Below are 11,435 nucleotides of genomic sequence, written 5' to 3' on the forward strand. Positions count from 1 at the left end.
AGCATATCCGCTTGGCAGTCTCCATCCCAACTCCTCTTCATCCTCCATCCTCTCAACATCCAAGCATCCTCCTCCTCTACGATGAAATTCCTTGCAAATGCTTCTCTCCTGGCCGCCGTCAGCACCGCCATCGTCTATCACTACACCAGCGACTCTTGAGGGACGATTATATCGGCAAAGTCACCTCCTGCGGCTGTACCAATATGAGCCGCAACTACAAGATCAAAGGGGTCAAACTCGACTTCCAAAAGGCCACGGTCAGCTTCTACGAGGGCAGAGATTGCAAAGTCGTTCACATTTCCAAGGCCTCGGACCAAAGTTGCGTCAAGCTTCCCGTTGGTTGGAATCCTTTGGTTCTGTGAATATTCGTGGGAGGCTAGCTGATCACACTTTTGCGTCGAATGTTTCCATATCGGGATATGGACACTCATCAGGGATACATTATTGATTGAGCTAGGCAGGGCAGTTCGAAGTTGGCATGTTGTAGTCATCTATATGCTCAAATCTCTAGGACAATCTATTTACAGATACTTCAAGCCTTGCAACATCTAATTCATGTGTTCTATTCATATCCATGAGCCATCCATCTCATCACTTGCCACTCAACCGTCTAGGTGGCGTTGTTCTTGCAAGTCCAGCTTGCCTTGGATGAACTGTCATGAATCGATTTACCCGAGACGTAGAGACCAATGCCACACTAGACTCTGTTAGTCGCGTCCGGGGAAAAACAAGACTGGTGAACTTACCAGGGCACAAGCGAACGCCAGGATGAGGATATTGACGATGAATAAACAGATCTTAGAGCGAGTTGAGAACCACCGGCCCTTGTTCATCACGAGCCAAAAGATGGCGGGCAATCCGTCTATCCAAGTTAGTAATTACTCAAACCTAGCGGGATATCAGTGACTTACAGCTGAACCAACTTCCAAACAAGGAGCTCTGTAGATCTCGTTAGTAATAGCCAAAGTGAAGTTAAAAGTGAATGGACATACAATCAAACTTAGCAGCTGGTTGAAAACAGGAATCGACTCTGCGATCACCCAGGCCACGACCCAGACGCTCAACCCGATGGCCACCCACGACCCGATGGCCAGGAAACTGTTCTGGTGCAGATGGTCGGAGCCTCGGAAGATGCGCACGTAGATATACTTGCAGGCCACATGGCCAAACACTACACCGGCAATCACCACGGTGGGAATCGCCAGGCCATAAGCAACCTTCTTCATCAGAGGTCCAGCGGACGACAGAGCGGGAGAGTCCACGTCGGGGCCAGCGTAGCGGTAGATGACCATCGCCGTCACGATGTACAAGCTGGTGTCCACCACCTGAAGCATAGTGAGGGACTTGGGAAAGTCCCGGGGGTCATGCATTTCCGAGATGAACCCGAAGAAGGCGACATGGGCAACTAGCGAAATTAGCCACTGGAGAGACATGAAGCGAAGTCATGAGAACGTACTGTACGCGAAGATGATGTTGGTCACGGCAAGGAACGCCTCCTGGAAAGAAACCTCGGTGGTCGCATCCACATGGACATTGTCTGGGGCTTGCACTCCGATCGCAATCATGGTCACCGTGGTAGCTGTCACAATACTGATGCAGGCTGGTACATCGTCAGTCGGCTCTGCCGATCAATAGAGAGGAGGAATGCGTACACGCCATAGACATCCAATACACTTTTCCCATCGTGCGCGGCAGGGCTCCAATGCAACTCACGACCAATCCAACCACCCCAAAGACAATGGTGCAGGTTCCGTGGTTGGTGATGGTGTTGAAGAGCACGGAGAAGGTGAGGATGTGACTGGCCATCAGGAAGATCAGAAACAGCAGCTGACCGATGCCGAATACCTCGCGTCCAAAGCGGCCCATCAGCAGCTCGCCGGCGTCTCCCATGCTATGGATCTGAGGGAACCGGAGTTTGAACTGTCCCATAATGTAGCCGGTATACCACGAGATTGCGGACAATCCGAGAAGCAGAATCACCGCTCTGTGTAGCCGTTGTTAGGAGCATGATGGATGCTGTGGTGTGTATGGTACACTTACGGGACAATTCCCAGCGTCGCTACTGCTGATGGCAGCGACAGAATCCCCAGGGAAATATTCTCGGCAACCATCACTATCTCTTGTTAGAGCTCCATGGTAGAGAATAGGAATATATGTTGGCGCCTTACATGTTCCACATTGCCTGCCACCAGGTTAGCTGAAGAAATGGGCAAGGAGGGAACGAAGAACGAAGCTTACCACCACGACATGACACGATATTTGACCTCTCCGCATTCTTCATTTCCAAATGGATCATTTGCCGGCGCTCCATCGGCGTATTCTTTCTTTTCGATGGTGGCATCGTCAGCGGTTGGGTCGTTAACGACGGCAGGGGCCTCGAGATCCCTTGAGACAGTCATGGCGATACTCTGTAGACGACAACAGGAAATTCCAGGGAAACCAAGGTCCAGAATGAAGGGGAATCTGGAGAAGAGAAAATGGGGATGAGCCTGGTCTTCTAGAAGAAATGTAGGCTAGCCGAGTGTTCCTCTTTTTTTCGGCTTGGCAATCTTCGGTAGGGTTGAGGGTTGATGGATCTCGGGTTTACTCCATACGTGAGACGTCGACGGAGTTATCTCTGGTTGAGGTTGATATCTGTCAGCCATTATTATTATTACTGCAGCCATGATAATATCAGTCATGGACATTACGTATGAGAAGTCCGATGCTAGCCATGTGCACACACTGAAAATTTTGTGTGCGAGAATAATGAGATTTGCTGAGCTGATCCTACTGTGCTCCACTGCGCTGTGGAGCGTCTATCACCGTCCATGGATGATATTGCCGCCTCGGATTGGCCAGCAACAGTCACAACGAGGTTTCGACATCATCTTTTGCCTCTCGCCCTCTGACGATCCTGCATTTCTGGAACATGTCCTCGGGGCACTCCGCATCCACGAAGGCCATTGAGGGATTTTGATCGCGTAACAGGTACTACTCCAGATTCCTGGGGCAAGACATCATGAACCGGTTAGAAGTTGTACAACGAGTAAAACCTGGCATGATATCTGGAGTACTCCATGGAGTCACGAAAACCCCGCATAGAGAACGAGCATCTACTGGGGATATGCACGGGGAATGCTGTATGGCATATTTGACGACGATCCGATGATCCGACATGATATCTCGGTATCTCTGTCACCGCGTAAGGTAGACTCGACAATCGCAAGAACTCCATGTATATCATATCACACACGGCGTTCAAATCCGCCGACCGAAACCATCCGGCATCTTATCATCGGCCATTGTAATATTCGCCCGAGGAGTGTGCAGTACGTATCGTATCTCCTCTTCTGCCTGTGATCCGAGTAGACTGTAGATAGGCATAGTCCGAGATACCGTATGTAGGGTGAAGAGGCTACGGGTCCACTTGGCCGGCTCTCTCCCGGGCCGGGTCCGGTCGGTGAGAACGTAGCAGACCGGGAGGATCAGTTTCTACTTTCATTTGAAGATCATTATTATTCAGGCTCAATGCAGAGCCAAGACGAGGGATGTCGTCTGTGGCGTGGGGAGGATTCAGTCTCGTCACGTGTTCCACCAGAGTCTGTTGTTATATGCAAAGCAGAGCAGAGCACATTGCTTGCCACTCATAAACTACCTGGTATCTCTAGCTGGACAGAGAGTGGGAATACTCCTTCTGATCACATTCCAACAAAATTCCATAGCCATAATGCATTTTCTTTGACATTGCGGTTCTCATTAGTCAATCTCGACTTTTGGCCAAAAGTCTACCAAGGAATTTGGCTCCTCTTACATAACACTTTGCTAGGTCAAGTAGACTAGATTAGGCGTGTTTGCATATCGAGAGGTACCTCTCTAGCTATGCTTATATCTGTATGCATACTACCTATGAGTATAGAACGGCTTCAACTTTCTTGACTAGTCCAAACTATCTCTCAGATGTAGAGAGGTAGTCCGATATCTCATGGCCCTACGGCCTCCTCCCATAATACATATCTCTCCACGCGCAAATACAGGTGATCATGCACAACTATACCGATCACTCTGACAATGGCCATCATCTGAGGACCTTGTTTAGAACTGATGAGTATGACTTGAGGTCTATTGGTCTTACCGAATAGTAGCAACGACAACAAAACAACTCCAACTTACTGCATGCAGCTCATGAGGCGTGACACTTACAGAATGGCTGACGTCAGGACACGTTGCGGGCCATTGTCACAACCACAAGGGAGATGAAAAGAATCGTTCGTGTTGAGATCTCTTGATACTATTTCTTTGCTATTTGTCCATAAGGTAGCACCGTGGTCAGTTGGTGAAGCTACCTGATCTCCAGGGCAGCTGTATTACTATTATTATGGGAGGTGGTGATCGATTTCCCGACCGGCCCTCTGTCTCCCAGCCTCTCCTCCTTCCCGACTCCTTGCTCATTCAATCCTCTGCGAAGCGACAGCATCTTCGCGCTGTAGTCGATCTGGGCAGGTGAGCCATCATTTTCATCTCGATTTTTGACTTAACCAACGCGCCAACCTGCTAATCCTGTCCAGCAACGGGATACGATGCTCCGTCTCCGACCTCTCCTCCCCGACCGCGCGCATCCTGCCGACCGTCTACCTGCGACGGGTCAACATCTCCCTCTACGACGCCCAGTTTGACGACGATACCGGCTGTCAGATCCCCATCCCCAAGCATGTTATCAAATCGGTAGTCGGTGCGATCGTTCGCTTCCAGATTACATGTGCGCAGATCGGTGTCCCCCCGGAGAACATCCGCATCATCGCGACCGAAGCCACGCGCACCGCCCTCAATGCGAACGAGTTTGTGGATGCCATCCGACGCGCCACCAACGTCTCGGTTGAGACTCTGCCCAAAGAACTGGAAGGAACAATCGGTGCGTGGGGGATTGCCAGTAGCTTCTCCGACATCGAAGGACTGGCCATGGATCTGGGGGGAGGGAGTATGCAGATGACCTGGATCGTGTCGCATGCGGGAAACGTGCGCATCAGCCCCAAGGGCTCGTGCAGTTTCCCCTACGGAGCAGCCGCCTTGACACTGAAGCTCAGGCAGTTACGGAAGGGGAAGAGTCCAGACGAGGCGCTTCAGGCGGAGGAGGCATTCCGCCGGGAGATGGAGAGCAATTTCCGCAAGGCCTTTGAGCAGCTCGAGATCCCTGATAAATTGGTGGAAAAAGCTCGGACCGAGGGGGGCTTCCCTCTCTACCTGTCGGGGGGAGGATTTCGTGGTTGGGGATACCTCTTGCTTTACCTTCATCAGGTTCGCGGACAGTATTATCCCATCTCGATCATCAATGGCTACTCTGCCCCCAAGGAGGACTTTGAAAACACCGAGGTCCTCAAAAAGGTCGCTCGGACCGCCCGTGACATCTTCCGTGTCTCTGATCGCCGTCGCGAACAGGTTCCCTCGGTCGCATTCCTGGTCAATGTGTTGGCCAAAGCGGTGCCATACGGCATCAAAGAGGCTCACTTCTGTCAGGGCGGCGTCCGCGAAGGCGTTCTCTTCCGGGACATTCCTCCAATTGTGCGACAGCAGGATCCACTACAGGTAGCGACCACCGCATTTGCCCGCCCGTCTGCACAGGTGATCGCCTTCCTGATGTTTGGTGCCATCCCCGCACGCACCGAGGAGAGGACCTTTCCCGCATCGATCCGCGGGACGCTGATCCAGGCCTTTGCCAATTCGCTGTTTGTCCACGCCGCCATGTCCAAGGAGTTGGCCTCGACTGCTGCGCTGTACAGTACCAGCGCCGGCGTCCTCGCGTCCGCTTATGGCATCCCCCATGCGGACCGCGCGTGTCTGGCGTTGATGCTGCAGGAGCGATATGGGGGGGAACTGCCCCCGCGGGAGAAGGATTTCAAGTTCCGGTTGCGGGAACTGCTGACCCCCGAGGAGGTCTGGTGGATCCGATACTTGGGGAAGCTGGGGCTGGTGATCGCCCGACTCTATCCCATTGGAATGATTGACCCGTCCCGACCGCGCATCGCAACCGAGGCACGATGGGCCAGTAATCTGGGCAAACACGGCAATAAGACCGGCATCGAGCTGAAGTTCTCGGTACAAAAGGTGGCGTATGACCCCACGCAGTTGAAGTCCGAACTGGAGCGGGATATTCGCAAGATCCACAAGGTAGGCAAGAGGAAGAATTGGATCGGAGGGAGGGGCGGCTGGGGGATGAAAGTCGAAGTGGTTGTAGCCGACGAGGAGATGCTGTGAAATCTGAGATACTTCCTGAACAAGCTTACTACTTCTTGCCGTTTGCCAACTTGTGTAGATGTCGGCATCCGGTGGCACTCGCCGAGTTGCGGACGTTCACTACTACAAAGCTGAGCAAATTCAAGAGATCATCTATAGCTACAATAGTGAGGACAAGTTCGATATACCCTTTGTGCAATTCAACTTAATTTCTTCAAGAACGATTGTCCTGTCACAGATTGAATCTAGAATGCATAGTAAATAAAGAGATCCCATCCCTATATATGCCTGCTTCCCTGACTGTATTCATACCCACATCCACAACAATATATATTTGAAGGACGCTACAATTGATGCGCAACCAACAAGCTTGCAAGTAGAACGCCTGCATCGACCGAAGGGTTTATGTAAGAGAGTTAGCAGATACCCAAGTCTCTTCTCACTGAAAATGAAGCCAGACTGCACAAGTTTTGACGCCAGAGTACTGCGACGACTGTATTATTAGGCCAGATGCACGAATATTGCCTATGATTGGTCAGATTGGCGTTATGCTTGATCTTATGCTAGCCTTACATAATCAATCTGCTTCCCCGCAAAAGCTTCCCCAGATGCGTCGGATATTCTGCTCTTTCCTCTGGGGGCGAACTCTTGTGCATCGCATCAGATCTCAAAAGAAAATGAGACCAATGAATCAGTATGAAGACCTTACCAACTCATGTTAACCTAGCCACCAGTCCTCATCAGTGTTCCACCTGCTTCAAATCCTACAAGCGAAGGGAGCATCTCCAACGACATCGGAATTCCCACTCCGCTGACCGGCCCCATCGATGTCCGGCGTGCCCGAGTACCTTCCAGCGAGCCGACGTCCTGCGACGGCACCTCCGAACATGCGACCGCATTATTTCTAGCGCTTATCAGGGAGCGACCCGTAAGCGCGCTTGTGATCGCTGTGCGCGTCAAAAAAAAGCTTGCAACAGCTCCCGACCATGCCAGAACTGTTCCAAGAAGGGAGTGGAGTGCGCGTATTCAACACTGAACAATGATACCCAGGCGGTCGAGCAGATAGCTTCTACATCAGTTCCTTTAGGTGCTGATAGTAGTAATGTGGCAGCAGCAGGTGGTGATCTGTGGACGCCCCGCACTGGAGACGTCGAGCGGCTGGACAGCACAACATTTGACACACTCGCATGCCCTGATCTCGATCTTCTGCAATATTCCGACCAGGCATGGCAGGATTTGTTTAATATAGGCTCAGAGAATCTCTCGCTGGCGAGCACCGACCGTAACTACTTCTTCCATTTCCTCGACGCTTTCACCAGTCKGACTGGCTTCGTATCGTCATTTGAATGCGGAACACTGGAGCAGAGATTGGATGTCCTGTATACCGTTGAGGAGAAAGAAAGGCTCACAGACTCTTTTTGGGCCATTAACGTGGACCAATCGAGCAATCTAGATAGCAGCATCTCGTACGGGGTCTCGTCGCAATGGCTCAATGACCCGCTGGCCTTGCAGACACATCAGATTCTCCTTCTAATAAAAGAAGTCGTCATGATAAAGCCGCGCAATAGCTGTGTGGCCATCTCATGGTCTCCGGAAATCGAGCAACTATGTCTGCAGTTCTTCTCTCCTACGAGTCTCCGGAAGTATATCGAGCTCTACTGGTCGGTCTGGTCTCCAAACGTGAACTTTCTCCATCGACCAAGTTTCCACCCGGCGAGCTCTAAGCCAATTCTTCTGGCGTCTATGGCCATCATTGGTAAGGCAGGCTCTCTCCCATCTGAAAATGGCCGGTGCTGATTGGAATAAATAGGCGCCTGTGTTTCGCCAAACCTTGAAGATAATGACAATGCTCGGATGTGGTTCAATTGTGTAGAAGAGGCCGCTTTTGCCGATGAGGACTTCAATCGGGATCCCGTCTCACCGTTCCACCCTGTTCGCGACAGGCAGAAGATGCAGGCTCTGCAGGCCGCTTACATGGTCTGCTTGTACCAAAATTGGGAAGGCACTGATGCCAGCAAGAAGCGTATTCGCAGACATCGCTTTAGCACCGTCGTTTCGGTAAGCCTCCAGCCCGGAATTACGCACGATATACTGATCAATACCAGACCGTTCGTGATCTTGATATCACGACAGCGCGACATGTCGATTACAACGCAAAGCACAGGGATGAGTTTGACTGGAGCGATTTTGTCGCCCGGGAAGAGTTGATCAGGTACTGTCAACCGAAGCGGATGTACAGTGATTGAATTAACCTTCACTGCTAGGACTTTTATCTGGGTCTTCCTGCTGGATACGGCGTTTGTCACCTTCAACAATTTGCCGCCACGGATGGTTGTTAAGGAAATGAAGATGCATGTGGCAGCCCCCGAGTCTTGTTTCCAAGCACCTACGGCCGATCAGTGTTACGATGCAATTCGGAATTGGATGCCTTCTGCAAGCCTCTGTTGGAAGTTTTCCTTCCGCGCATTGTTCGAGACGCTGTGTATAGACGACCTGACAGTGAAGATGCAACAAGCCGTGGCGGCCCTGGGTCCCTTGAACCTCTTCACGATCATCTCTGGTCTGTGCCTTTTCCACAGCCGGACTCTCATCTCCCAAATACTGACATTCCCAGGTATCCACTCGTTGGTGTTCCAATACCAGAGTTTCTTCAGTGCAGGGCATCTGCTCCTACGGACCCACACCGCGCTGCAAAATTTCAAGCATATTTGGCACCTCCATGAAACTACAACCATCGGGCAGTTGCCACATACAACGGTGGATGAAAGCAATTTGAACGCGGATAACATGTGGCAGAGAGTGGGATTCTGTCGCCACGCGGGCGATTTCTGGCTTCTTGCAAGTGTCAAAGTCGACCGACTGTCTGTAGCGGAGGCAGAGCAGCACAAGGCAATCAGAGGAGAACTTGTGCTCGAAGACAGCGACCAGAGTGACCCGATTTTGTCGCAATATGACCAAACGAGTATGCGCCAAGTCAATGAACTCATTTCGGAATTCCAAAGAGTGCACCTTGGCGACATGCCCGCCGCTGTGGATTGACCGACTCAACCACTGCTATTACATTGAGTGAACTATAATCTGCTGTTCCAACATAGTCGCTGAAATATGCCACCGTATTGCGACCAATGGCGATTTCCAAGTCAGCGAGTGGGATGTACCGATCGTCATCCCACCCCCCATCCGATCCCCCACCTCCTCTCCGACCTGGGGTTATCCCACTCAATAACCGATAATTATCCCCGGATTTCACATCTATAAATTACGACTATGGATTATGCCTCGCTGCAGGGCTACTCCTGTAGATTGATTAATTTAACTAACTTCAGATCGAGGTGTATATCGGACACCATGCTGCCTTTAGCGCTCCTTGGGGCTGTCGGAGCCCTTGTCTTTCTGGTGTTTCGTCTGCTATCCATAGGTCAACGGCCCAAGAACTACCCTCCTGGACCTCCCACCTTACCTCTCGTAGGTAATATCCATCAGGTGAGATCATACCCTGTTCATATAGTCTCTGCATGCCGTACTCAAAGACAGCAGATGCCCACTCGCGATTCCCATCTGCAGTTCCAGAAGTGGGCACAGGAATTCGGGCCCGTCTACAGTCTGATTCTCGGGACCAAAACGTTGGTAGTACTGTCAAGCGATCAGGCTGTCAAAGACTTGTTGGATAAGCGAAGTGCGATGTACTCGCATAGACAGGAGATGTACATCGGCCAAACGCTATGCAGCGGAGGCCTTCGATTGCTTATGATGGTAGGTCTTCAATGGCCCGATCACTCAGTGCATCGGTAGTGCTGACTCAAGCTAGGGATACACCCCAGTCTGGCGAGGAGTATGTGCCCTTCGATCACCGTTTCGATCACGAGCCTGACAAATTACAGTTTCGAAAAATGGTTCATGGCCTCCTCAACGTGACCGCTGCCAAGTCCTATGTTCCCTACCAGATGCTTGAGAACAAACAGATGATGTATGAGTTTCTCACTCAGCCAGAACGGTTCCTATACAGCATCCGTCGCTACTCCAATGCCCTGACCACCACTATGGTCTTTGGGTGGCGCACACCGACCTACGAGGACGAGAAAATGAAACAGCTTTTTGACGGCTTCTCTGAGTTTGCCGAGATAAACCAGACGGGAACAGCTGCCCTTATCGATTTCTTTCCGTGGTTGAGAATGCTGCCGGACTTTCTCCTCCCGACGCAGAAGAGAGCCAAGGAACTTCACCAGCGGGAAAAGGCTCTGTACGTGGGCCACTGGTTGCGAGCAAAGCAGGATATCCGTGACGGAAGGATTAAGCCCTGCTTCTGCGTCGGTCTGGCCGAGGCCCAAAAGTCGGACGGATTCAGTGACGACCAGGCTGCGTACATCTCCGGGACATTGTTGGAGGCCGGTTCCGACACCACCTCCAGCACTCTGTATGCGTTCGTTCAGGCGATGCTCCTCTTCCCTGACGTGCAGCGCAAGCTTCAAGAGGAGATTGACCGCGCTGTGGGACCCCGTATGCCGACCATGGATGATGAGCAGGACCTGCAGTATGTTCGCGCTTGCATGAAAGAGACCCTGCGCTGGATGCCAACGACCATTCTCGGCGCGGTGCCGCACGCCGTCACCCAAGATGACGAGTACATGGGTTATCTCATCCCAAAAGGCGCTGGCGTTGTGAACAACGTGTGGGCCATCAACATGGACGAGAAGCGTCACCCCAACCCGCGGGTGTTCAACCCCGATCGGTACAAAGATGATCGCCAAACCTTGGCTGAAGCAGCCGCTAACCCTGATGCCACCAAGCGCGATCAGTTCACGTTTGGCGCTGGGCGCCGAATCTGCCCTGGAATCCACATTGCCGAGCGCAGCCTGTTCTTGGGAATCTCGCGCATGATGTGGGCTTTCAACGTGGAGCCAGCATTGGATGAAAAGGGGCAGCCTATCTTCCCCGATGCAGATCGTTTGACTCAAGGGTTTGTCTGCATGCCAGAGGAGTTCCCTGCTCGTATCACACCACGGTCCCAAGCCAAGGCGGATATGGTCATCAAGGAATGGAAGGAGGCAGAGCAACAATGCTTGGATCCAGAAACTAAGCAGTGGTTGCTCTCGCCAGTGAAATGAGGTGTTGGCGGCTTGTGATACCTTGACTTTATGATTTACAAAATGGTTTATGGATTCTCTCGATGTGACATATCCGTACCAGCCTGTACTTAGTTCGACAGCTGATACAAACTCTGATCT

At 51.7% G+C, this 11,435-nt stretch overlaps 4 protein-coding genes across 4 annotated transcripts; 3 read left to right on the forward strand and 1 right to left on the reverse strand.

Annotated features, from left to right (window-relative positions):
• Positions 1 to 140: 140 nt before the first annotated feature.
• Positions 141 to 2,399, reverse strand: Asppvi_010029 (putative amino acid transporter; the record flags this gene model as incomplete). The annotated part of the gene is made up of 10 exons (XM_043305875.1): positions 141 to 376; positions 673 to 697; positions 747 to 862; positions 912 to 939; positions 993 to 1,405; positions 1,457 to 1,600; positions 1,653 to 1,984; positions 2,041 to 2,113; positions 2,169 to 2,182; positions 2,239 to 2,399. The coding sequence occupies 10 exons, from the start codon at positions 2,397 to 2,399 to the stop codon at positions 141 to 143; spliced, it is 1,542 nt and encodes a 513-aa protein (XP_043161810.1).
• Positions 2,400 to 4,357: 1,958 nt separating this feature from the next.
• On the forward strand, positions 4,358 to 6,231 carry Asppvi_010030 (putative transcription regulator (RTG2); the record flags this gene model as incomplete). The annotated part of the gene is made up of 2 exons (XM_043305876.1): positions 4,358 to 4,482; positions 4,548 to 6,231. The coding sequence occupies 2 exons, from the start codon at positions 4,358 to 4,360 to the stop codon at positions 6,229 to 6,231; spliced, it is 1,809 nt and encodes a 602-aa protein (XP_043161811.1).
• A 675-nt stretch (positions 6,232 to 6,906) lies between these two features.
• Asppvi_010031 (putative C2H2 transcription factor) lies at positions 6,907 to 9,249 on the forward strand (the record flags this gene model as incomplete). The annotated part of the gene is made up of 5 exons (XM_043305877.1): positions 6,907 to 7,966; positions 8,021 to 8,268; positions 8,316 to 8,422; positions 8,475 to 8,770; positions 8,825 to 9,249. 5 exons carry the CDS (start codon positions 6,907 to 6,909, stop codon positions 9,247 to 9,249), a joined length of 2,136 nt encoding a protein of 711 aa, XP_043161812.1.
• A 498-nt stretch (positions 9,250 to 9,747) lies between these two features.
• On the forward strand, positions 9,748 to 11,315 carry Asppvi_010032 (cytochrome P450; the record flags this gene model as incomplete). The annotated part of the gene is made up of 2 exons (XM_043305878.1): positions 9,748 to 9,963; positions 10,032 to 11,315. 2 exons carry the CDS (start codon positions 9,748 to 9,750, stop codon positions 11,313 to 11,315), a joined length of 1,500 nt encoding a protein of 499 aa, XP_043161813.1.
• Positions 11,316 to 11,435: the final 120 nt, after the last annotated feature.

This window comes from Aspergillus pseudoviridinutans, assembly GCF_018340605.1.
Source record: "Aspergillus pseudoviridinutans IFM 55266 DNA, scaffold_7, whole genome shotgun sequence".
NCBI lineage: Eukaryota > Fungi > Ascomycota > Eurotiomycetes > Eurotiales > Aspergillaceae > Aspergillus > Aspergillus pseudoviridinutans.